Here is a 27,987-nt window from a genome sequence, read left to right as displayed (position 1 = left end):
CTCAACAGCTTGCTTCGCATGTGAGAGAGAAACAGGCAAAAAGTAAACAGTACAGTGACCGAAAACGCAGCGCAAAGCATGTCTCATTTCAATGTGGATCTTATGTCCGTGTAAAGAGACCAGGAATTGTGCCAAAGACCCAGTCTAAATTTGGGAAACCCCTAAAGGTTGTGGGTAAGAAAGGACTATACACATATAGACTGTCTGATGGAAGATGCTGGAATGCATCTCACCTGGCACCTGCACTTGGTCCAAGTAGAACAGAGTCAGACGAGTCAAGTGAACTGTCATTGTTTGACTCTGGGAACACTGAATCGGTAGGGGGTGAACAACCTATAGTTGCACGGCCTGTTCGGAGTAGGCATGCGCCTGCATGGACTCAGGATTATGTGATGTAAGGTGTGAGTTAACGCATTGCTAGTACATCATATGTGTCTCTGCGCATTAGAAGAAAAATAATGAATAGCTGTTCTGTGAGTATTCTACGAGTACTGTCTGTGAGAGTTACATTGAGTGTTTTGTTATTGCATTAATATGTGACTACTTGTTCTGACTTCAAATAATTCTGTTGGAAGTAATATTATCAAAAGGAAGTTAAGGAAAAAATCATACTTGTTATCTTGTATCCTTACTGTTACTAGTAATGAGTCACTGTTATGGAATGTTTGTTCTTAAGAGAGAGGGATATGTGGTGTTCTATAGTAAGCCACTAGAGGGAGCTCTCGTGTGTAAGACAGAGAGGATAAAAAGAGAAGTGAAGAACATGACATGTGGGTGAATAATAAAAAGACACGTTAAGTTCCAGTTACGGTGTTAATACGTTTATTTTGAGGCACTCAACAGTTCCTGCTCAATCCTTGCCGTACCACGCAGGAACTGAATGATTTATGCTCTAAAATGCAAGAAGGTGAATACAGGAAAAAAACTAAGTACATTTAACAGCATATTATAATTGTGGGGTTTTTATCACTTGAAATATGCATTGACATCTATAATGTAATTTACTTCGAAATCATGCAAAACTTTTGCAAAGTGCACATAATTATGCACATGAACACAACATATCAGTTTGCATTGCAAACAGTATCAACTTGAAGAAGCAGCAGTTGAGGCCAGAAGAGAAGAGAGCTGATCTTGTGATCAGTGATGTTTAAAGCGTGAAGATGTCACACCCTCTGGGGGTGTGTGAGCCAATGAGAAGATTTCCCTTTGGAGGGAAATTTTACGACCCATTGTTCAAGCAGGGCATTTGAATATGTAATTTCATTGGGTGTTTAAGAAAAGAATCTTCAAGATTCTTATAATACTAATGCATCACAAAGTTAACAAAATGTAATGTAAATTAACACATCGGGGACAAAGATTGGAGTTTATAGAGACCAAACATACCACACATATGATTTTGGTTAACCATAGTATGCAAAGTCTGAAACATTAACCCAATAGAGTTTACAAGAATACAAAAGCCAAACCACATAAAAGGAAAATCATGAGGTGGGAAAATTAGATACATGTTTACACAATCACTTCGATCTTCAAAGTCCCAATTTATAGAGACCAAACATGGTATACGTGAGGTTACGTTAACTGTTGGTTCTATAATAAAATACATAGTATCAAAGAGATAATAGTATCAACAGATAATAGTATTAAAAGACATAACACAAGACAGTAAATCATTCACAGAATGTTCTGGAATGCATGTTAATTTCATGTTAATCAGTTCATCGATAAATAAATGCAGAAAAGTCTGTTCTGATGTCTGTATTTCTTGTGGCAGAGGACCCTGTTCACATTACTAAGAGTCATAAAACCAACTTATCTGATCGTGGTCATGGTAACTAAGACCGTCTTGCCCTGTATGGGGGGATGGGGGGATGGGGCCACAGATCCCAGAGTGAGTTCTTTTGTTCATTTCATGTGTTCATTATCATTTGTTAAACTATAACAAATACTTGTGTCTGACTTGTCTCAGTCATTACACGTAAGTATTACATTTTGTAAGACTCACTGCATTTACATCTGTTATTAAGATGAGTTTTCAGTGATCAGATCGACTAAGACACAATACCATTAACATTAATGCCACATAACGTATGAGTGAGTTAGAAAGCAACAGAGGATGTAGAGGATCTTGTTTGGATACATCCTCTGTTGTTGATGAGATAACAATTTTTAAAGAGTTTTTTCTATTAATTTTAAAATGAATTCATTTAACATATTAAGACAGTTGAAGGCCACACCGCTTAATAAGGCCCCAGGTCCAGACGGTATATGTGGCAGAACACTGAGGTACTGCGCCGATCAGCTCAGTGGAGTTCTCCATTTACTTTTTCAGTCGTCCTTAGATTAAGGGTTGGTACCTGATTTGTGGAAAAGTTCAATTATTGTACCAATACCTAAAAAAGCTAAACCAGATTCTTTGAATGACTACCGTGATTTTGTTACTAATTTTACCGTGACTAACTTAGGTGTTTTTTTATTTTATTTTTTATTTTTAATTATTTTAATGTATGTGATCAGTGTTTTATGTGAGGCACCATGTAAGCTCAAACTAATTGCCCCACGGGGATTAATAAAGCTATAAAAAGCTAAAAAAAATAAAATAATGAAAAGGATCAATTGGGCATCTACCATTTTCACTTTAATCCGTGTGTTTTGGTACAACACAAAACTGTTTAAAGCACAGGTTGTTCCAAGTCAGTTGAATCACCGTTTTATATTAATGTGCTCTTTAAATTTAAAAGTGCTAGGGCTGTAACAATATATCGTGTGACTGTCATGATCCTGGTTCTTCCTTTACTTTGTCTCCCCCCTCTGGTCACACACATTTACACACTCATATGTACGCACACACACCCCTGATTACTTCATCGGTCATTACGCACACACATCGCTCTCATCCCCAGGTGTTCCCACTCATTACTTATTATCCTCATCATCAGTTCCTCACCAGTCATCGCTTTCCCTAATTATCATTACTTCTTCTAGCCTTGTTTTCCCCTGTCTCTTTGCCAGATTATTTCAGAAGCTATGCGTACGAATTCTCTGCAAAGCATCCTCTCCTGTCGTGTCTAAACCCTGTCCTGTTCTGTCCTGTGCACGTAAGGGGATTGTTCTTCCACTGTGAATTGCTACTAAGCTATGCTTGTTACAGAGTACCTGTGACTGCGCTCGTTGCTTTCTGATCACCTGGAGGTCCCGGAGTTGGCTGGCATTCTCACGGTACCCTCGACTACCAGAGACGCTCCGCTGCCTAGACGGAGGAATTACGTTTAGTTCCCGGCAACTGTTTAACCGGAAGATTTTCGTTGTCAATTATTATATACTGAAGATTTCTGTTCTTACCTCTGGACTTCTGACTCTGTTTATTAAAGACTGTATTGCTGCATTTCGCTCTTCGGTCATCTTTCTCTCCACGCATTACAGTGACATGCAACAATATAATAAAATAGCTTTGCTACTGATTCGCTACATTATATTTCTCAGCAACGAGGGGGTTACATCACTATTTTTAATTAAACGCATAGCTTCATCGTTAATAGAGAGAGACACTAAACAGACACTGGAACAAATCTCTTTCTCTTTTGAGAATTTAAATAAATGCTAATAATTCATTCAAATAAATGTGATCTTATGCACTACTTTATCTCTTTGTCTGATTAAAAGCGGACAGAACATGCTAAACCTAACGAGTCATAACTTGACAAAAATAACCATAATTTTTAGTCTCCCAGTCAAATATTGTGCTGCAAACGTCAATAACAGCTTTAAATAGTCAATGCTTGCAAATGACCCTGATATAAGTGGGATTCACAACTAGCTTTTCATTACACAATTTGAATGCACAACACTAAGGCAAAGAACCAACCGATGCGAATCAGAGGTATTCAGCAGTATTCATATCAGCAAGGATTATGTGACGATACAGCTTTATAGTGATATTCTGAACACAGCCCTACAATGCAATGTGCTCACATGCATTTCTGACTACTTTCATGTGGTTTCAGTGGTCTGATCGCAAAAATGGGACTTTTTTTTTAGGTCCATGTTTTCCCAACATTTTTACTGAAGTTCCACTAAACCATTATGTAAACTTCTTTTTAGAGGCTTGCCAAAAGATGAACCCGAAGGTGCCCGTCAAGGTATTAGAAGAGTATATTTCAGACACCTTGAAGTACGCTCTTCATCAGCAATCAAGGGTGAGTAACATTCCTGCATGTTTTCTTTTCATTTTCAGGTGTAATCGAACCTTTCCATTGTAATTCCATTACATTTGTAAGCTATATTTGTATCTTGTGTGATTTAATATTTATAGTACACAAAGCACAGCCTAAATAACTTAAGGGTTAACTTTTATGGAGTAGCCACACTGTTGTTGTTGTTGTTATTATTATTAAATGTTTATGAAATGATAAATCATCATTAGTAACATCAGTCAATCTGTTCACTTTACAGACAGAGCATCTAGAGACTGGACCACAGACTGGACCACAGCGTGAAGAGACTGGACAACAGTGCTAGTTTGGCACCAGAACAACTGTTTCCTGTTCATTAAAATGTTATGATAATATTTGTTGTTATTTCTTTTAAGCTCTAATGTAGCATTTCACATTTAAGAAAATAATCATTTTCAACTTATTGATGTGCTGTAAAAGTGTGGAGTTATATAATAAAAAGTGGGCACTTGTAATTCACATGGTTGTGTAAAAAAATTAAGTTGAAAGAATGATTTAGAAACATTATTCTTAATATTCTAACCTTAAAATAACATTACAGAAAGTGGACATTTTAATCTTCTTGGAATGTTCCAAATAAACGTTCTTTGAATGTTGTATTGTTAATAAAATTTTTGGGGAAAGAACGTTCCATAAACATTATACTAACCTTAATATAACGTTCCAGCAACGCAATGCTAGCCTTAAGATAACGCTCCAGCAACGGTATGCTAACCTTAGGATAATGTACCAGCAATGTTATTCTAACCTTAGGATAACATTCTAATAACGTTATGCTAATGTTCCAACAATGTTGTGCTAATGTTCCAGCAACGTTGTGATAACCTTAAGATAACGTTCCAGCAACTTTATGCTAACGTTCCAGCAACGTTTTGCTAACATTAAGATACTGTTCCAGCAAAGTTAAGCAAACCGGACATTTTAACGTTTTTAGAACATTTCAAATCAACGTTCCCACAACGTTCTCAGAACATAATTTTGTTAGCTGGGGAACAAACTGGTATTAGACACAAACAACTGATTTAATTGCAGTTATTGAAATCTTCCGCTCTGAAAGTGAAGTAGACACTGAAAGTTAAAGTGTAGCTAAAGTTTCTGCAATTTGTTTTTGTTTTAACCTAATTAAATTGACTTTGTCTGTAATTATTTCAGTTCTTTCATGTGTATTCACCAAATGATAAAAAAAAAAAATGTTTTTGCTCTATATCAGTGTTTTTAGCCTCATTTTGTACAGAGGTGTGTATCTGTCATATATATGTTCTTTGTATTGTTGGTTTTGACACCAGTGTCTTGTTTGACCCAGTTTACCAGTGTGTGATTTAATGTGTTCTGTTCACCTGTCATCTATTTAATGAGCTTATTAGTCCTCGTTTGGTTTAGTATTTACATTTCCATGTTCCTTGTGTTCTGTCTTAATGTTGTTGTTTTTGGCGTAGCCTATTTGTATAACCTTAAAAAAGCACAGTTTGACTATGGTTTTTGTAGTAAAACCATGGTTAATTTGCTGTTATGGAATAACAAGACCCATGTTTTTTTGTTTGTACCAGGTAAGACGTGATATTACGTTTTTAGAACGTTGCACAGTGACTAACATTAAAACAACAACAACAACAAAAAAGTTTTTTACAACGTTTTTGTGTTTGCTGGGACGATACTACAATATTTCTTCAAAAGCAGATCGTGGAGACATTTTGATCGTCCACAATCAAAAATCTTAATATCGCACACCCCTAAATGCTATCCTTGGTTCAAACCGGTAATACTAGTATCAGTGCTGGTTGGACTCTATGGTGTAATAGGTGATGCTATTAGGTCATTTTCACTGCACAGTTGCATACACAACATAAGGCAGGTTGATTCTAAACTTTAAGTTTAATGAAACTGAAAATGTAAAGGAAATTGAATGATTAAATTAAACACTTAAATTAGTTCAAGCTAAAATTAAGGACCGGTTCAGTGTGGTGTCAGAATAAAGTGTCTGTGTGGAAAGCGTGTGTCCTGTAGTTAGAATAAACAGTAACGAGTGAGCATATATGTGATCTTAAACACGTACAAAAAAATCTGCGCTCTTCCTTTTTTTCTCATTTTATTCTTAACATTTAGTAATTTAGGCTTAGATGGGGGGTATTTTTTAAGTGTCACAAGTATTATTGTTCGTTACAACGACAGCTTGTGCGTCTGCGTTGAACTGTTTAAAACGTACTTGAAAACATGAGAGGCAGCAAGATCACAAAAAAGCTTGCAACATATGCCATGTATGTTGTTGTCAAAGTAAGTTTCATGTTTTAAAACTGTCTAAGTGTTGTTGTTTGTTTTAGGACAATAGCCGCACTATTGTTTGTTTTAGGACAATAGTTTCCACTGTCGGGCCAGTGCGAGCCAGGGCTTTAAACGGGCCGTGCCGGGCTAATAGCTAACCCCTAATTTCCACCAGATGCGTAACGGCTCCGCTGCGTGACAGCTCCGTGTTCCGTCGTCCGTCAATACCCACCAGGTCCGGATTTGTTGCGCAACGGCTTCGGTCATGACTGACAGCTGACGTCACGAGGCCCCATGTAATCTCGCGAATTCTGGTCTGATCGCGCGATATGTAGTTTCTATAAACAGAACTACCAAACCAGGAACAGTTTTCCATCCGGAGGACAGGCGCTGAGTTTGCGGGGGGCAGGGGGAGCATTGCCCCCCCTGGTGAAACGGGTAATTGCATTTAAAAAAAAATAAAAATAATTGCATTTAAAAAAAAAAAAGATATATTATAAATATTTTAAATAACACAAAACAACTAAATGGTGGTAGGTAATACATCTGATTTCATATAGGCCTACTGCTTTAGTAAAAAAATTAAATAAATTCGGGGCTCTGGGTCATGTGACTTAACATCGAAAGCGACATTACGGCCAAGCTCTCACCCGAGACCATTATCGACGCATATGCCGGACGCAAAAAACGAAAATTACTGTTGCACTAGTCTGGACAATGTCTAGGTCTGTAAGTTTTATTTCTCTGCCAAATAACTGCTTAAGCTGGAGAAACTCAACACACTGCTTTCAATATGCTGTTCAATATGTTTCAAAAGTGGAGAGTATTGTGTTAATTTTTCCCTCTCAAAATGTTTTAAATGTTTCATGAAGTACAACAAAATGCGAAATATAACTTTTTTAATCACTCTCATTGCCACAATGTGTTTTGAAAAAAGGAAAGAAAAACCTTAAAAATCTTTTCGTTTTGGTTGAAGATAATATTTTAACAGTGAAAAAGTGGTCCACATTTCATTGATCCTAATTGTGTCCGAACGAAGATGCGATGCGAAGTCAAGTGGCGAAGTTCTACCTGTTTACAAATATGATTGTATTGTTGTACTGTTTTTTCTTGGGTTAAAAATAAATGTGTTTATTTAGCATGTTTGTTTTGTCCATACAGTATGTGCGAGTTCCCCAATTGATAGGCCATGCAGGACCCTATGGAAGCTTGTTTCCGCCACAAAATAAAACATTTTAAAAGATAATTGCTACTTTTTATCTCACAATTGCGACATCTCGCAATTCTGACTTTATTTCTCAGAGATATAAAGTCAGAATTGCGTGAAATAAAGTCGCAATTGCGTGTTATAAAGTCAGAATTCTGACTTTTTTTTCTCGCAATTGCGACTATCACGCAATTCTGACTTTATAACACGCAATTCTGACTTTATAACACGCAATTGCGACTTTATTTCACGCAATTCTGACTTTATATCTCTGAGAAATAAAGTCAGAATTGCGAGATGTTGCAATTGTGAGATAAAAAGTCCAATTCTAAGGGAAAAAAAGACAGACTTTTTTTTTTCTTTCTTTTTTTTTCTCAGAATAGTTTATATCTCACAATTCTGACTTTATAACACGCAATTCTGACTTTATATCTCCCAATTGCGACTTTATATCACGCAATTCTGACTTTATATCTCCCATTTTGCGACTTTATAGGGGTCGCAATTATTATTATTTATTTATTATTCAGTGGCGGAAACAAGCTTCTATACGTCCCAGCTGCTACAATGATCTTTTTTTTTTTTTGCCCCCCCTGGCTCGAATGTCAAACTCCGCCTATGCCGGAGGAGTATAGGATAGAACTCTTTTCTGAATTACCTACCGATCTCTCTTTTCTGTGGATTTTGATTCTACAATGGGTAAGTAGCCTACAATATTAAAATAATTAACTTATAAAATGCTTTGTTTATTTTTTGTTCCTTTTTAAATGTACTGGGAAAGTAGCCTGCTGAGTAAATAAAGTTTTAACTATTGTTCTTGTTTGAATTGGAATAAAAAATGTTTTACTGATGAGTGACAATAATAAGTAACAAACTTTTATAGTAAAACTTTACAAAATTAATTTTTAAATATAGTCTACAGATAAGAAGTTAAGGCTGCATGAAACATTCAAAATTTGCTTAACAGTAAGCATTTGAATGCACACTGAATAGTCACCCCATGTATATTGTGTTCATGGTAAAATGATTTTTTATTTTTAATATACTAATTCAATCAATTATTCTGTGTATTTCAGTTCCCTTTACTAGGAGGAGAACAATTGCTTTTTTACTTCTGCTGGCAAGACTACGGAGGAGGGGTAGGAGAAGGAGCCAATACTGGGTCCATCCACTGAACCAGCGCAGGCCTCAACAAGGAGATTTTTATCATCTTGTGGAAGAACTGCGTTTGGACAGTCAACGGCATCACCAGTATTTTCGGATGAGTGCAGAGAAAATGGATGAGCTTCTCTCAATCATTGGCCCTGAAATCACCAGACAGAATACCAACTACAGGTCCGCCATAGAACCAAAGCAGAGACGGGCTGTTGGATTGAGGTGAGCTTCAGATAACACACACAATATATCACAATAGGTTTGAACTTTTATTTCCAAAATAACAAAAATAAATTAAACAAGATAGGAACATTTACAAACAGAATTTACAAATTGTTACTAATATTCTTATCTAAAACATATCTATAAATAGCAAAAAACACAGCAAAATAACTATTTACAGCATAAAATGGTAATATACAAAATTTGTTTAGGAGTGCTGCCCTACCCCCACTGTGTATCTTGATCAGAGGAAAGCATCTGTGTGAATGTTCCGGTTGGGTTTATTGATGGGGGTTGGGTTAATGGCCTGAAAGTACCTGGCCTAGACAAGGTTGCAGTGGGGGTGTGGAACATAGGGGGAGGGTGTGAATGAAATGCACTTGAATGTGCTGCTCCTTCCTGCCTTAAAGCTGGGCTGCTTTCTATTTGTTGCAGTAAGTTTAAAATGCCAATCTTGGCCTGCTGCCTCCTGTTGTGATCCAGTTTATGGAGCAGTGGAATCAGGCTCAAGGCAAAATGATAACTTTCATCAAGCTCAGATTCTGGTTTGGGAAGCGGCTCCTGTAAGATGGAGAGAAGCCGTTCTTCCACATCTGATGTTTGTGGTCTGTGGACTTGAGGCACCCTATCCCTTGGGCTCCTTGACCTGTGGTGCCTGTCTGTAACCCCAGATGTAGTGTTGCCCGATGGTGTGGTTGTCTCTGGTCCCTGGCTGCCCTGAGGCACTGATGAACTAATAGGACCCGTTTCATCAGATCCACACATAGAGAGTGGTGTTGAAGATCTTTCTTCGGACAAACCACTGCTCAAATTGCTTTTGGAACTTAAACATTTTTTTTTAGAATTGGTTGACCTTCTGACACAATTATGTCATACACACAAAAAATATCTATCACTCACAAAACTCTGGAATAGTCTTCCTGATACTGTTCGTTGCTCAGACTCGCTCTCCCAGTTTAAAACTAGATTAAAGTCGCATCTCTTCAGCCAGGCATTCATATAATCCTCCCAAGGTTTTTTTTTTTCTCCATTAGGTCACCTGATGGAGTTTTAGGACACCATTAGGTCACTTGATGAAGTTTTTCGGTTCCTTGCCACTGTTGCCTTTGGCTTGCTCAGTTGGGGATATTTTGGGGATATTTAATTTAATTTTATCAATCAATAAATTCCTCTTGAAACAAACTTTGTTGTATTATTTTAATTTAATACTGTGAAGCTGCTTTGATACAATCTGTATTGTGAAAAGCGCTATACAAATAAACTTGACTTGACTTTTTTTAAATGTGGATATTGAATTTAACGATGATGTTGTCAACAATACTGATATTTAATTAAATACAGACCTTCTTGGTAGCAGGTGGGGCAAAATAAAGGACATCATTTCACTATATTTCCATTCCTTTTGTGTTCCTCCTGCTGAACCGCTTGCAAGCACTTTTTTTCGGTGCCTCACAAAACTGTCCCTTAGAGTTCTCCATTTTGCCTTGCAAAGATCAAAAAAAAAAAAAAAAAGACACAGACAGATTAAAATAATATTCACACATATAACTAATCTTTGTTTTGTTTTTTCCATTTACAGATACTTGGCTTCTGGTGACTCATTGATCAGCCTTGCATTTAGCTACCGCCTTGGCCACACAACTGTAATGAACTCCGTACATATGGTGTGTGCTGCCATTGAAAAACACATGATGCAGTCATTTTTGCCCCGGCCGACTGCAGATTCATGGAAGGAGGTTGCACAACGGTTCTGGGAAAAATGGAACTTCCCAAATTGCCTAGGAGCACTGGATGGAAAGCACATTGTTATTCAAGCACCACCCCTTTCCGGTAGTCAGTATTTCAACTACAAAAAGACATTCTCCATCGTGCTTTTGGCACTTGTGGATGCAGACTACCGGTTCAGGTGCATACAGGTCGGGGACTTTGGCCGAACATCTGATGGTGGGGTGTATGCAGGGTCAGATTTGGGGATGGAAATGGAGGGAAACACACTACACGTTCCTCCTAGTACCGCTCTGCCTGGTGCTGCTCACCTTGGGAACGTACCACATGTCATGGTGGGTGACGCAGCATTCCCTCTGAAGCCCTACCTAATGCGACCTTACCCAGGACAGAACCTCATCCACAGGCAGAGGATTTTCAATTACAGACTCTCAAGGGCAAGGATGGTAGTTGAAAATGCCTTTGGCATTCTGGCGTCACGTTGGAGGATTTTCGATCGAAGGATTAACCTTCACCCCAAAAATGTGGACACTCTTGTTGTGGCAGCTTGCATTCTGCACAATTTCCTCCTTGCCCCAACAGAAAATGTTCAACTGCTGGAAGAGGCATCAGAACTGGGGAGACGCATGGCACCAGTGAGGAACATGGGTGGAAACAGGGCTTCAAGAGAAGCCTGTGCTATCAGGGAGAGCTTTGCAACTTTCTTCAACTCGCCCGAGGGCAGTGTGTCATGGCAGGACAGAATGATCTAATAAAACATCTTTACTGACTGAAACTGGTATATTTGGATTGTGTGTATGCATTTACTGTGTTTTCTTTTTTTTTTGGTGTGAAGTATTTTATTGTAATAAAGTTCAAGTTTTGTGAATTGAGTGTTTTTTTATTTTTTTTTATTTTTTTATTGAATCATCATCGGTTTGCTAACTATGTGTCAGCCCCATCATTTAGCAGTGTGAACCATCCACACACAATAAAATAAACTTATACAGTAAACCACACAGTTTAAACTTTTTTCCACTCTTATGTCAAGCACAATATTAAAAAAATGGCATACATACAACATACATACACAATATATAAATAAATTAATGTCTAAAATCCTTATTCTATTTATAACTTTACTCAAATTTAATATTTCATTAACGTTACATAACTTAATTTCTACCAGAAAGACTCGGGAGAGTTATTTCAATAAACCATACATTTATTGACAGCTCAGCAAGCTGATAATCTACAAAGTCATTTGGCGTAGGCCCCGTCCGTAGTGCATAATCCGAGAGTATCGGATCTGCAATTCCTGCCTAAAGATGAAGGCAGGGGCGCAGCCGACCCCCCTCCTGGGAGGTATGGACGGGACCATCCTGGTGGTGGTGGGGAGGATGGGGGTAATCGTCGCTTCAGTATCTGCGAACTCAAACATGTGTAAGTACCGTGCTTTTATACAATAAGCATAATAATATGATTGGATAGAAGTGAAGCAATAAGTGACGTAATAATTGAGTCTTCCCAGCAGAACTTATGCTAAAGCTTTCATATCTGTAAATAAAGTTCTTCATGCTAATCAAACAATCCTGCAATGGCTACTTAATTAAAAATTTTAATGTGTTTTTAACCTGTATAGCTATTTAACTTCTCATTACGAGTACATAACTAGCTATTTGCTTTCTATCTTTATTTCTTGGACAAAAATAGTGACTTACCATCCACACCAATCACTTCTGCAATAGTTTTCCACGCTGCATCCTTTTTAATGTTGTCCTTATAAAAAGGATGTGACGGGTCATAGATGATGGGTTGATTCTGTACCTCAATAATCAGCATTTCTTCATCCATCGTGTCAACGGGGTTAAAACTTCAACAAGCCTGTCTCCGCCCATTATGACGTTTTCAAGGTGTAGTGTAGGGAAATATGAGCGTGGTGTATTTTATTTTGAAAATTAAACGGATCTTTTATTTTGTTTCTGGCTGTTCTGTTTTGTCACTCGACTTCCTGTCCTGCGTACTCTGCCCTGTAGTGCTGCGGAGCGCTCCGGCATCCGGCAAAAATAGAAGCTCTGCGTATCTGCTACGGAGGGCTGCGGATTGCCGGAGTCGGAACGCAGCTGTACCGCATTCAGTGGAAATACACTCATTGACTTTAATGGAAACCTATTGACTCCGCCGCCGTGCCGGAGCCGTAACGCAGCCGGTGGAAATTGGGGGTAATAGTTCTTCACTAAAACACGCCCATAACACACCTCTCTGGAACAACATCACACTAACCCATCTTTTGACCAACAAATAGAAGTTGTATTTTTTTTAAAAAGAAAAAAAAAGGAAGTTTTATCAGAAAACTAATCAGAAAGAAATCACTGGAAACTAGCGTGATCAAAACAAACATGATAAAAGTGACCGTTTGCTGGCGTTTTTGTTGTATTTAAAACCCAAGAATCGATGTTTTACCACAGGTTTACAATAAAGAGTGATACATTGATCATAATGAATTCATTTGTGTCAAAATATTAAAATGTAATATCAAGCTCTAAGGTGCTCGAGCTGCCATACTAGACAGCTCAAGATACATCCTTGAGACACAAATCCTAGGAGGTGGCGGCGGCTGTGTAAATCTCTGTGCGACAGACTGCGGAGCATTCGTTGAATGAGCTTAAATACTAAAGTTGATTAGAGTAGGTGGAGTAACCAATCAGCTGAGCGTCAGCTGATATTGTTTAGCGACAATTACTACGCTTAATTTCCATTCGATCACTCAAGCTCTATTTGGGCATGTTGTCACGGAAATGATTAATTATGAGTATAAGTTTTGAACTATGTTGTAACTATAGCTGTGTTCTCCAGTGTGCTTTTCCAAACTCAAACTCGAAAACTCAAAAAATTGTTGTCAAACTCAAAAAATATTTTATTTTTAATTATAAAAAAATTGCCATTATTTTATATGAAAAAGTAAATGATTGTATTTTATTGAGAAAATATTTTAGTTTGTCTTGTATATATTTTTGATTAGATCAGATAGTTGTCATATGGTCATGTTATAATGCACTCCACCTATGGGGCATGTTGTCACATTTCACTTCCATTCTTTCTATTGCCTTGAAAAACGTTGCTGCAAAGAGAGAAGATTACTCAAGAGCTAGCTTCAGACTTTGTGAATGGAAACAATTCAGGGTGCAGTGTCTCATTCCCTGTTCTCAGGGAACCAGGGTTACAGTCGTAACTCGAGACGTTTTCATGATAAATTACAAAAAGATTTTTTTAATTTTTAATAAAAGACAGTTTGTTTGTTTTACGGGTTTCTATTCTAGCAAAGCAAGATTACTCTGTGGGGTTCCTCAGGGGTCCATTCTTGGACCCTTACTACTACTTATTTACTCCAATAATCTTTACAGATGTAAAGTTCTCTCTCATTCAAATTTTTATTGATTGATTAAGAATGACAGTATGGCCTAATTGCCTATGCTAATCGATTTAATTTAAATCAATTATCTTTACATATATATATAAAAAAATAAAATGTGACTATTTTTACTGACACATTTTTTTTTACTCTTAGGATTTATAAAAAAAAATAATACAATTGAGTCTATTAAGGTGCCTCAAGTGTCAACTACAAAATGCCTGGGACTTTATGTTGATGAGAGTTTGAGGGAACAAGCTGACTATGTGAGCAGAAAAATTTATAAAACTAGCGGTATAAGAAGGAGGGTTAGGCATCTTGTTAGTACAGATTGTATTCTTACTCTTTACTATAGTTTAGTTTATCTGTATCTTTCATATTGTAATATAGTTTGGGCAAGCACTTTATCTACTAAAAATGTATCTTTCAGAAACATATTAGGGTGGCAAACCAATCAAATGCATATGCCTCATCTGCTTCTGAATTTCAGAAACTTATTATTATTTTTGATATTGATATTTCTCAAGTATTTTATATTAAAGTTAAGATAACATTCCAGAGCAATTTAAGATGTATTTTTAAGTAAATTCACAGGTTCACTGTCACCTACCTAGTCAATTTTTAGATTTTCATCTTTCTAAATTTCTCACTTGTTGTGGTCAATACTTGATAAGATTTAGGTGTATTAAATTATGGAGTGGTTTATCCCATTTAGCAGAGAAAAAAACAAACATATTTAATGTTATATGAGATGCATAAAGAATCATTTTATTGCTGCCTTGTAATTGTTTTTTTTTTATGTATTGTATATACACTATAGGATTTGTTTTTGAGTTTTTGATATATGTGGTTAATTTGTTTATAATTGTTATTAACTTGATGCAGTCATATACATTTATATATTTGTTATTGTAATTTAGCTCTTTATTTAATTTCATAATCAGTTTCTTTTTTTCTTTTTTTGCTGTTAGGCTTTAAATAAGCCCTTTTGGGTTTTCTGCCTCTCCCTGCACAGTATATGTTTTTTTTTAATTATTGTATATTTTTTATAATCGTGCAAATAAACTAAACTAAATGAAAAAACCTTCAATCTTCTTAATAGCTAATGGTGCACACTTTAAAGGTGTGATTTTTTTTGTGTGAGATATTTTGTCACGTTAGTGGCCTTTGGCGTAACCAAATATGCTGCTCAACAGGTCTGAATTCTCTCCATTGTGTTTTCTTTCATCTGTACGGCAAGAGAATAACAAATTATTTGAAAAACCCATCATACAGGAATGCACCCATTCATGGCAATTGTCTGGTTTATCTCATTGTGTTGTTTGTCTTGATTATCTTGTTAGTCGCTTTAGGCAAGGCATGCTTATTTTACATATATTATTAAAACTATTAGTTAGCTTTAAGATTGATGTTATGATAACTCTTGGAGTGTTTGGCATGGTTATGGGTATGACCTCATCTACAAAACTGTTCTTAGAATGTTTTGTTAACATTCTCATTAAGTTATGAAAACGTTATTTCTGAATGTTTTTTAAAAAGTTGCCAGCATTATTGACAATTTACACAACTGTTTCATGGCTCCCAGAATATTTTGTTGTATGAATATCTGAACATGCGATATATCAAAAGAAAGAACAGACCCTCTGCTTAGAAATAAAATAAAAACATGTTTTATCAAGCTATAGGCATTCCTTTTTTTATCAACACTTGAATGTGGGTAAGTTTCATAAATAGAAAAACATTTTGATTAAAAATTCTGAGAAAATCCCATTTTTGTCAAAGACTACATCCTGATGGGATTCAGAACAGTTATGTTCGTCAAGGAAAAATACAATCGTAAGGATGTTCCATGAACGTTGTTCTCACAATATTTTCTCAACGTTTTCACTCAACATTGAAAATAAAAACAACATAAAAAAAATGCTTGAATGCCTGTTTCACTGTAACTTCTCATATCCGCTATACAAGTCGCTGTATTCTCACAGCATCTACAAATGCTTGCTGCTGCTTATGCTTTACTCCTGCATGACGCTTGCTTTTAAAGGGCACCTATTATGCAAAATTCACTTTTACATGGTGTTTGAACATAAATGTGTGCTGGCAGTGTGTGAGCAAAACCACCCTAGAATGATAAAAATCCACCCAGTAGTTTTTTTACTATCTCAATAAATCACAAGCACTGTCTCAGAACGCCCTGTTCTAGATTTCCCGCACTGTGACGTAGAAATGCGCTAAGCCCCACCGACGTGGTTTGATTGACAGTCTGGTTTTGGCATAGACCCCGCCCTCTGTGATCTGCATCCTCCATTGTTTCAACGACAGCCGGTGTGTAATGTCTCATAAGAAGTGTAACTTAGGTGTTCTGTTGTGGAATTTAAGAATGGACATAGTAGTCTTCACTGACATCAGAGCCACTGAAAACGCAGCGGATGGATTTTATTTATGAAGAAACGGCGCCACTTAAACTTCCTTCATTTTCTGACTGACTGTTTAGTGAACGAGGGTCAAAGTTAATCAAGTGTGGATCATTGCCTACAGTTCGTGATTCAACGTCACCTCCAGAAGTAAGTGTATTTTATGATTTTTGAGCAAATAGTCATTTCAATCGATGTCAGCCAGTTCAACAACAAATGCGTCTAAAGCAATTTATTGTCGTCGTCATAGATGTCTCAACAAACAACGTCAGACAGTTTTATGTCAAGTCAAGTTTATTTGTATAGCGCTTTTCACAATACAGATTGTATCAAAGCAGCTTCACAGTATTAAATTAAAATAAAACAACAAAGTTTGTTTCAAGAGGAATTTATTGATTGATAAAATTGTTTTATGTCACGTAGGCTATCATTTTTGCAGCAATTACAAATGTAAATAAATTAAGATCTGCTCTATCTCCATATACAGTATATAAACGTCTATCAATCGCAGAGCCAATCCTGACCTCCCTGGGGCCCTAAGCAAAATTCTGTTTAGGGGCCCTCATACCTGACCCGTGAGCCATGAACCATTTGCCATTGCCACACAGTCACACCTGACACCCCAGTGTTCCCACTACAATCCCTCCTTTAACTAGTTGTAGCGAAAATGTAATTCCTGATATCAGAAGACATTGTTACTAGTAAAAAGTTCATTCTTAATATCCAGAATTCACATTTTAAATAGTACAAATTGAATTATTGATATCAAAAATGCATAATTATCCTGTGAATGAATAAAAGCTAAAATGGCGCCATAGCATGTCACTGTGTTTTAAATGATAAAAGTAATTCTTGATACTCTTGATTCTTGATGGTTATTATTTACTGAGGGATGTGCATCCATATTGACCAGAATCTCCAGCCAATCAACATTTTAAATTCAATGGAGCCTATCAATAGTCAATGTCAATACATTGCTTTCCATATTGCATTAGTGCAGAGTTGTAACTAAACCTTGACTGAGCGACTAGATAATCATCGTCTTGTTTTAAAACTATAATGAGGAGTGCCATCACGCCCATATTGTACTGGTCCTGACTCACAACAGATGTTTCTGCTGGAAAGTGCGCGTTTCATTTCATGCACGTGCATATGATATGATCGCATGTTAACGCGCGACGCGGTTATCTTTTCCGAGCTGCAGTTTATAAACAAACACCGTTGTCCTTTGTCGTTTATTAAACATAATAAATCAACTCACATCAACTTAACTTTAGCCTACTGTTCTTTGCTGACATCAAACTTTGAGAGGAGAGTCACAAGTCTGCCTGATAACTGTTGCCGCAATGAACTCTTATGGTGTTGTTTTCTCTCTCTTTTCGTGACCAGAAAGATAGTTCCGCTTCATTTTCTCATCGATATTGTAAACATTGATTGACGCGCTTTGACACGAGGGGGAGGCGGGGCCTTGAGTAATTTGCGGGGCCCTACGCACTTTGCGTAGTGTGCGTATAGGGCGGATCGGCTCTGATCAATCGTTTGTATTCAGCAAACGTTATCACAGTATTTGTGTGTGTGTGTGTGTGTGTGTGTGTGTGTGTGTGTGTGTGTGTGTGTGTGTGTGTGTGTGTTTGTTGCACATCCATAATTGCAAAGGGGACGCAATTAAAACTTTGTAAGTACATAAATGTATCAAATAACCATTCCGAGACGTTTAGTCCATTCTCATTGGTGTCTCTTCATCATCTGGGTCCAGCAGCAGGGCGGGGATATGCAGCTCATTAACATTTAAGGTGGTACACTCCAAAACAGCTCTTTTTAAAACAGGCCCCAAAAATGACATTTTCAAATGGTTATAATAAATTAACTGTGCGGTATTTTGTGCTGAAACTTCACAAATGCATTCTGGGGACACCCAAGACCAATATTACATCTTGTAAAAAGGGGCATAATAGGTGCCCTTTAAAACATATGTACTTTTGCTCATTTAAGAATTAAAAGGCAGACCACACAATAATGCACAGTATAAGGAGTAAAAGAACATTCACTCATCTTAGATGGTGAATTTCAGAGCCTGTGCCATCAGTTTCATGACAGAACCTTGAGTTTTAAGCTGAGAAAATGGATACAGTTTCAGACACCACCGAATGTTTAAAATAACTTCTTATTGCGATCCGATATGGATTCTGATCACAGTATGAGGTAGAAATATATTATATTATAAGCATGAAGAAATTTAAGTCACTTTGGATAAAAGCATTTGCCAAATGCATGAACAAACAAACAAATAACCAGCCATGTGAAGCTGTGAAGTGATTTTTTTATCAGCTAAAATATCAAAATATTTATTATTGTTGCTGTAGTCTGAAATCTTTAAGTAAAGACCAAAATCAAAGCAAACAATCTGCCACTTTTGTTATGTTAACTTTGCAATCTAGCTGGTTTTTCCAGTCAGTTTCAGGGTGGGTTTAGGCATTGCTGCTTAAAAGACTCTCGCTTCACATTTGAACTCATAAAGCCTCATTACCGACTGCAATCTGGTATGTATCCCTCTTTTAGTTTCCTTGGGTCTTCTAATCATTCATTATTATTAAAAAAATGTATTGTTACATTTAATGTAAATAGCTTGCAGGTTAATAAGTGATAAGATGAAACTTTCTCAATCAAATGTGCTCTTTATGATTTCCAGTGACAATGCATGTATGTGCTTTTCTTCTGCTGAGCTTGGCTTTGGCTCTTGGTCATGCATCAGATGTAAGTTGGATAGTGGACAGTCATTGTCCACATTGTTATTGTTAAAGCGATATCCAGCTGTTGATTTTTAAGGCTAAATCTATTTTTCTTTGTCTTGTTGTTATATCTCATGTTCTCAGGTCCTTCCTGGTAAGTACAGTACAGTCACATTAATCTGTTGTAAAGTTATTATCATGTTTCCAGGATGAACTATCCTGTTTTAACTGCTCATTACTGCCTGATGATGTGATTGCTCATCTATCGTCTTACTTTCATAATGTTTCACTAAAGTTATGTCCTGCACTCAATGCACACGATGCTCATTCCCTCTCTGTGTCTTTTGTTGACTTCAATATAATTTTCTCCAAGACATTTCTGAGAAATGGAAGAGCATTCCGGATATAAACAAAGGTAAAACTATTATTGCATTTCAAGAACCCAAATACATTTTTACAAGCAGTAAGATCACTTTTATCTATTTTTGTTGATAAGTTATTACTTTTACTCATGTTTTATTCAAGCATATTTACTGTGAACTGAAGACTCTTGTGGTATTAGGTTTAAATCTCACAGAAGGAGACATCATGAAGGTAAGTCTGTATATATATATAAATGCAGGTAAGTCTATATAAATGAAATCCGGATACTTGAAATGATCTGCTTTAAAGCCTAGGCAAGCGAGCGCCATTCCAGGGAATCAGTCCTGGTGGGATATTCCCGTCCCCTATGAGCTGAGTGTAAATCTGAAAAATTTCAGATTCCTCACTTACACTTCAATCAACTTTGAAATATTTAATGTAACTTTTATATTGTTTTCCACTTATGTTTTGTTTGTGTTTATAGGTATGAACTACAGAGGAGTCATTTTGAGAGCCTTTGAGCAGTTCAGACTGAAATCATGTATTGACTTTAAGCCCAGAGCAGCAGAAGAGTTTTACATCTCTGTGGAGAGTCTCAAAGGGTTAGGAATATATTACAGACTGTTCTGATGTAGCCTATGCTATACCGAATCTGTAGAGTCAAATATCTGAGTTTATTATTTACCAGTCAAAAGTTTGGACACTTATAATTTGACAACATAATTAGACTGGTAGCTTTATCCGACTGTGTGTTGTGTGAATGACTTATTTTGCAGGTGTTGGTCATATATCGGACGCACATCTCCTGGAGGCCAGACTCTTTCCATTGGGAATGGCTGTGGAATAAAAGCCATTGTTGAGCATGAGTTTCTCCATGCACTGGGATTCTACCATGAGCAGACAAGATATGACAGAGATGATTATGTGACAATCAGATATGAAATCATCATCAAAGGTTGCCATATCATTTTATTATAATTTTTTTTATTATGCTTTACATACTTAATCACTTTAATAACTGCAATAATCTTTATGCTCAGGGTATGAGAGTTATTTCAATAAATCCAGTGAGAACGTGTCCGGCACCGAAGGCACCCCATATGATTATCACTCTGTGATGCATTTTGATAAAAATGCCTTCAGCAACAGTAATGGATCCACGATCATTACCAAGAATCCCGAGTTTCAAGATGTGATCGGACAACTAATGGAAATGAGTGAATATGATGTGCTTGAGCTCAACAAACTCTATAAATGCAGTGAGTATTTGACAGTTTTCCTTTGTGGCCTTTAACCCTCTGGGGACCAAGCTGTTTTTGGGGCCCTTGAGATGTTCTGACATGCTCTGACATTTGTGCTTTTTTCAGTTATTTATAAACATGTTAATGGCAAAGGTGTAAATTCACTCTATATAGCACAAACAGGCCTACCATAATATGCGAGCAACATGTATGTAGATGTTTGTATTTTTAAGAGAATAATGTTTATGCGTGGTTATTTAAAAAAATAAAAATGAAAGTTGCTGAAATAAGACCACAAAACTCATACAAAATATGTGCCCACAAGACTTTTGACTAATGGATGTTTTCTCTTGGAGTTCTAGCTTCAAAATTATGTGAAAATAGTCTTGCTTTATCGTTCACAAAAAAAAAAATACATTGATTTAAATGGTGTAAAACAGGTTTTGCTTGGAAAGCCAATATGCGAGGGGGAGGAGTAGTTTACACCTTAGATTACCCAGTCCCACCCACTCTGCATAATGACTCTGCATAATTAGCCATTCATTCAGGTGTGACACTGACTGAGCCACAATGCAAAGACAAAATAGCCTATATATTTAGAAGAAGACTTATATTGACCATTTAAGATTTTGCTTACATCTATCTTGTAAATATGTTTTGCTATTTTATTAAAAAGGTTACAATTACAACAATAATTACAATTTCAGCAATATTTCTGCAAAAAAAATACTCTTTCTTTGTAAAAAAAAAAAAAAAAGATTATAGGCCTACATTTTATCATATGTATTCATTAGTTTGAATATAGCCAACATTGGAACATCTTAGTCTATGACTTTATTTTTGACAAAATAGTATTTTATATATATGAGCAGAAAAGCTTATTTGATGTGACAGTATATTCTACAGTAAAAACTGTACCCAAATCTAGTCAACAAAATGTTGTCTTTCATACTTCGCCTGACTGTAACGCAGTAACTGTAACTGTAAAAGCAGTTTATTCTTTCACACACAGACGCGCGATTCATATTTAGGCTAAACAGTCTTTACAAATATGTACCCTTCATTCATCTCACAGAAACGCTATTCATATTATAGAAACGCGATTCATCTTTTTGTTTACATAAGCCTACAACGTTATTCCATAACGTTATTCCACATTAACACTTGAGAAAGGATAACTTAGCCTACCTCACTCCTCAGCGGGATCTGCTCCTCATATCAGCACGGAAAATTTTCTCCATAAGGTAGGCTATATTATGCCTCTTTGTTTACAGCTGATGTGGGGGCGTTTCACAGACTGAAATGGTTCTCAGAATTTGCGTTTGAATAGCACGCGCTCTCCGGGGCGTGGTCAAATTACTTTTGAATGGCTCCTAATGAGCTCGACTGGAGTCGCTCTCTTTTTATACAGATTACAGAAGCTGATAATATTTGTTTTTTATATAAATTACTTCATTTAAAAGCTGCGATCTCAAGCTTTATGCCCTTGGGTCTGTTTGCCTGTTTGACTGAATTTTCGCGGAGTTATAGATAATTTTCGAACGCGTTTCAAATGGGAGTTTACTGACAGAGAGAAGGCAGAAATAGCATCATGTTAGTTTTTCTTTATTTGTCAAAAAGCAAAACACTTTATTTGTATTGTGAGTATACAGAAAAAAAATAGAAACTGAACAGGATCGATTGATGTATTACACGAAAATGAAAGATCAAAATTAACAGAGCATTTTGTGTTTATTTTTCATTGCTAAAAAAAAAAACGAGCAAAACGCGCGGGCGCGTTTTTGGTCCCCAGAGGGTTTTTGGTGTCCTTGAGATGTTCTGACATGCCCTGACATTTGTGCTTTTTTCAGTTGCTTATAAACATATTAATGGCAAAGGTATAATTACACTCTATTTAGCACAAACAGGGCTACCATAATATGTGAGCAACATGCATGTACATGTTTGAATTTTTGAGAGAATAATGTTTATGCATGGTTATTGAAAAAACTAAAAACTAAAGTTTCTGAAATAAGGCCACAAAACACATACTAAATATGTGTCAATAAGACTTTTGACTAATGGATGCCGTTGCCTAGAGTTTTTTCTTCAAAATGATGTGAAAATCATCCTACCTAATCATTCACATAACACAATACATTGATTTAAATCTTGTAAAACACTTTTTGTTTGTAAAGGCAATATGCGCAAGGGGCATCAACGATTCAACACCATCATGCATATTTAGTGATTCACACCTGAGGAGACAATGGGGCCCGCATACTTAATGAGCCATTCATTCAGGTGTGTCACCTATAGCCAGGGCCGGCTTTGCCGACAGGCGACACAGGCGGTCGCCTGGGGCGCCATCTGCTGGACGGGGCGCAAAATTGCATTAAAAAAAAAAGTAAATTAAATGTATGTATCGTATTATGAAAGCTGTGCACACGCTGTACACTTTTACTGTGCACTGTCCACACATTGCTTGTATTTGTCCATTTCTTTTACTAGATTATACAATCCTAAAAAACGACTGAGTCACTCTGACAGGCAGCTGTCAAACTCACGCGCGTTGCTCAGCAACCGGGAGTGGCACGAAAACATCTGACAGCTGGTTTTAGCGCTTTAAATGATGGGGTAAAAGTCCCCCACTCTCGCCTTGGGCACCAAATAACCTAGAGCCGGCCCTGCCTATAGCCACAAGAAAGAATGCAAGAGCAATATATATATATATATATATATATATATATATATATATTCTACCAAATTGGTTCACAGTTGGAAGCATGTCAATTTTATTTTCATTCAGGTGCTATAGCCACAAGAAAGAAGGCAAGAGCAACAGCTGGAAGCATCTCAATTTTTTTTTTTTTTTTTTACAAATTGTGCTTGCAAATTGTATAATATCCAAGGAAAACATGTCTAGTAATTGTGCAGTTAATTCTCATACTGTATTTTCAGTTTTGGAATATTTATCCTCTCCCCAAATTTGTCACTAATAAAACACAATAAAAATTATTTAAAGAAAAGGCTTATATTTACCTTTTAATAGTTTGTTTACATCTACCTTGTAAATATATTTTTTTTTATTAAAAAGGTTACAATTACAACAACAATTCAAGTGTAATCTTTCTTTGTAAAAACTAAAGTATACATTTTATCATACATATTTCAAAGTTAAGGATTTGATTGATTATTTGATTACTTTATTTTTGACAAAACATACTATATTTAACATATGAGCAAAAATTGGCAAACAAAAGCTTATTTGAGGTGGCAGATATTTTACAGTAAAAATGTATAATCTATCCAAAACTAATCAACGAAATGTTGTCTTTCGTTTTTATTATAAGAAATATAAATGTTAATTTGCAGTTTAATACGTTGCTTATACATTTTATTTCAACATATTTCAGTCGATTTTTACTCAATACAGTTTGCTAAAAACGAAACATTCATTCACACACAGAAACGCCTGACTGTAATGTTGTTTTTATGAAATATTAGGGCATATAAATGTTAATTTGCAGTTTAATATGTTGCTTATACAAATAGCCTACATTTTATTTCAACATATTTCAGTCGATTTTTACTCATCTCAGTATAGCAATACAGTTTGCTAAAACATCATAATTCATTCACACTCAGAAATGCGATTTAAATTTAAACTGTCTTTTTGCGCGCTGTGGTAAACTGCGCATCTCTGCCGTTCATTCATTCACAAACAGAAACGCGATTCACTTGAGAAGGAAAAAAAACTTACTTCAGTATTCCTCAGCTCAGTCGGATCCTTGCTCCTCGAAATACCCGCACTTCTGAGGTACATTTTCCATTATTATTATTCCTCACAGCGCTGCGAGACGGTGTAAACAAGTACAATGATCTGAATAAACTTGTGTTTTTTCGAGCTGATATGGGGGCGTTCACAGTTTGCGTAGATTGCCTCAGTAATTTGCGTTTGAATAGCGCATGTTCTCCGTGGGCGGGGTCACATTAAAAATAATTAGATGAGATGAGAACGACTGACATCTCGCTCTTTTCTTACAGATTACATGAACTGAGAATATTTGTTTTTTATATAAATTACTTCATTTAAAAGAAGAGAATTCAAGCTTCATGCCTGTGTGTCTGTATGCCTGTTTGACTGAGTATTCGCTGAGTTATTGTTCATTTTCAGACGCGTTTCAGAATGGACTTCACTGATAGAGAGAAGGCAGAACTCGCTTCGTGTTTATCTTCTTTATTTGGCAAAAAGCAAAACACTTTGTTTTTATTGTGAGTATACACAAAAATAATACACATTTAACAGAATCGATTGATGTATGAAACGTGTTTGTAATATCAAAGTCAACAGAGCAAAATGAATCTCTTTTGAACTGATAAAAAAAAAAGCGAACTGGTATCGCCGGCGATACCGCCGACCCCAGGGGGTTAATGTTTGGTTTGGTTTTAATTTGTGAATTCTGTGTAAGGCTAAATGAAGTTGCGGTTGCTGGATATCTCACCCGGACCAATATTTGATCCCAGATAGACCAAGGACCATTGTGATGAATTGAAATGGTAGTGAATTGATTTAGTCTCAGTGTTTGTTTGTTTGCATTGCAGATTCCTCCATCTCTTTCCTTGACCACTGTAGTTTTGATGATGAATCTCTGTGTCAGATGAGTGTCTGTTCTGCTGTTGATTATGGCTGGCAGAGAGTGAAGTCAGTGAGTGGCATCAGTGTGACTGACCACAGCTACTTGGGCAAAGAGAAGAATGGTGAGATCTATTATAAGAAATGCACTTCACTTCCATCCACAGTTGCAGTCACTCTACCACCCAGTTCCCCAAACCACACTCCTGTTTTCATGCCTGCAGGAACATCTTTCTTCATGCACTTCAGCACTGAGGGCAGAAGCCAGGGGGACGCAGCCAGATTGGAGAGCAAGACACTGACCCCTACAAGAGACTGCAAAGTCCAGTGCCTGCAGTTCTACTACTATCACAGCGGGAATGAGTCTGACCAGCTCAACATCTGGATCCGAGAGTACCAGGATGAAGCAGACAGCAGAGGAACTCTCAGACTTATGGATCAGATCACAGGTCCGTCTCTTCCTGCAGAACTTTACAGACTGCAAGTCATATAGGCCTGTGTTTCAGTGTTACTGAACGCTTCATTTCTTGCAGAAACCCCTGGTAATTACTGGAAGCTGCATCACGTGCCACTGAACGCAAATAAATCTTTCCAAGTTGTGTTTGAAGGCCGTAAAGGAGCTGGAAACTCCAGTGGAGGATTCTCACTGGATGATATCAATGTTTCAGAGACCGAGTGTCCCCTCACATGGCAGATAAGGGACTTTGAGAAGATTCTGAACAAAGAGTTTCAAATTTTCACGAGTCCACTGTATTACTCCAATGATGGTTATCGCTTTAGGGCTCAGTTATTGTTGTTTGAGAATGAACTTTCAATATATGTTTCTTTGGTATCTGGTGCATATGATGACCAGTTGCAGTGGCCTTGTCCATGGAGACAAATAACCGTCCAGATCCTTGACCAGAATCCACACATACAGAAGCGCATGTCCTTTGAGCAAAGCATCACCACTGACCCTGATTTGACTAATGAAGGTTAATGCAATCTGATTATTTTTCTGTCATTTTTCATGTATTTATGTGCAACATTTAACTTGGATGACAATCAAAGTTATTATCTGTAGCTTTTAGGGTTATTTTAAAAGCCATGTTGTGTTCTAACAGGTGGCAGCTATTACTGGGACAGACCTCGAAACATTGGATTTCCATTGTACTTTGGCGATAAGTCTGTATTTCTGGGTGGATCAGCCTCTTTTGTGGTCCTAACAAAAGATAATCTCACTAGAAGAGAGTTTATCAAGGGTGGTGACCTCATACTTCTCTTCTCCATGCAAGGTAGGATTTGTGAAGTAACAGAGATCAAGTTCAACTGCAGTATTAAGAGCAAACTGGCGTTATTAGAATGATGATTGGGCAGGAATGATATTTCCATTGTGTCTCACTTTATAAATGTTGTGTACCAATCCAGATATCTCAGGGCTTCTTCAGAAACACTCTCTGCCCTGCCCTAAAGCTACAGTGAAGAACCTCAACGTTTCTACTGACACACATGCACTGAGGCAGGGACCCTGTGCCTCAAGGTGAATATCCTTTTAACCTCTGTTGTTCTCTTATTCAAAATACACAAATCAAAGAAAATGTAAAAGTACTTTAAAAAGAATCACTATATTTAGGAAATAATGAAGGAGAGAACATGCTCTACTGTGTGAATATAGTCACATCTGTAAGGCTAGAAGCTTACGCTGCTATTTTGAACTAATAATCGTAACCAAAAAAAAAAGCAGGTGAAGAATGACTTGCATAATTTGAAGAAGGTGTTCAGAGAGAAACTGATGCATCTGATGAACTCTAACAGTATTTGTGTTTCTTAGAGCACCTTCCACACCTCAGCCGATCTCTACAACTACAACTACAACTACAACATCTACAGCTACACCATCTACAACTACACCAGAGCCCACTGATTTGATTACGATGCTTTTGGATGTGTTTCAGTTACAATCTCTGTTTGCTTTATTTATGAATTGGTTTTACAACAATTGAGGACATCCAAAAAAATCCAAAAATGTTTCCAGAGCATCTCTGACAGATTCAGTGAGTTGAATTAGTGAAGGATTTGTGTCCTTTGAGTGATTCAAATAGTCTGTCTAAAATGTACTAACAGAACTGCCTCAAAAGACCCATTTCTTTGTGAAATGATTTATTGCATGCACTTTACAAATATATATGCAATTAAATCTGTATTTTTCTACTGCATTAATAACGTTTATCCTCCCATGTGTTCCTCTCCTCTTTTAGTAAATGTGTGGACATATTTTGCAACTGCAGTGCCAAGAGATGAAACCCCTTGAGTTTCATCTCAAGGGGTTAATCCTCGCAATAAAGATATGTTAATAAATAAATAAATAAATAAATAAATAAATATAATATCTAAACAGTTAAAGGTAATGAGGACATGTCAAGGATCTAAGGGTTTTCAATAACAACAT

The 27,987-nt window shown here is 36.7% G+C and overlaps 3 protein-coding genes across 3 annotated transcripts; 2 read left to right on the top strand and 1 right to left on the bottom strand.

Annotated features, from left to right (window-relative positions):
* Nucleotides 1-8,384: 8,384 nt before the first annotated feature.
* On the top strand, nucleotides 8,385-11,674 carry LOC309497023 (uncharacterized protein). The gene is made up of 3 exons (XM_082167277.1): nucleotides 8,385-8,403; nucleotides 8,781-9,081; nucleotides 10,661-11,674. The coding sequence occupies exons 1-3, from the start codon at nucleotides 8,400-8,402 to the stop codon at nucleotides 11,556-11,558; spliced, it is 1,203 nt and encodes a 400-aa protein (XP_082023403.1). The 5' UTR covers nucleotides 8,385-8,399; the 3' UTR covers nucleotides 11,559-11,674.
* LOC309496437 (uncharacterized protein) lies at nucleotides 9,172-10,665 on the bottom strand. Its single transcript, XM_082166428.1, has 2 exons — nucleotides 10,425-10,665; nucleotides 9,172-9,814 (listed from the first exon to the last, which is right to left on the bottom strand). Exons 1-2 carry the CDS (start codon nucleotides 10,652-10,654, stop codon nucleotides 9,304-9,306), a joined length of 741 nt encoding a protein of 246 aa, XP_082022554.1. The 5' UTR covers nucleotides 10,655-10,665; the 3' UTR covers nucleotides 9,172-9,303.
* Nucleotides 11,675-19,666: 7,992 nt separating the features above from the next.
* Nucleotides 19,667-27,769, top strand: LOC309496994 (meprin A subunit beta-like). Its single transcript, XM_082167228.1, has 11 exons — nucleotides 19,667-19,755; nucleotides 19,903-19,934; nucleotides 20,188-20,305; nucleotides 20,480-20,658; nucleotides 20,744-20,962; nucleotides 25,529-25,684; nucleotides 25,784-26,008; nucleotides 26,093-26,533; nucleotides 26,663-26,833; nucleotides 26,967-27,078; nucleotides 27,370-27,769. The coding sequence occupies exons 1-11, from the start codon at nucleotides 19,727-19,729 to the stop codon at nucleotides 27,539-27,541; spliced, it is 1,854 nt and encodes a 617-aa protein (XP_082023354.1). The 5' UTR covers nucleotides 19,667-19,726; the 3' UTR covers nucleotides 27,542-27,769.
* Nucleotides 27,770-27,987: the final 218 nt, after the last annotated feature.

The sequence above is a fragment of the Leuciscus leuciscus genome (assembly GCF_965113295.1).
Source record: "Leuciscus leuciscus genome assembly, chromosome: 4".
Lineage (NCBI taxonomy): Eukaryota > Metazoa > Chordata > Actinopteri > Cypriniformes > Leuciscidae > Leuciscus > Leuciscus leuciscus.
The sequence above is the reverse complement of the archived record's forward strand: the minus strand, read 5'-3'. Positions and strand labels throughout refer to the sequence as shown.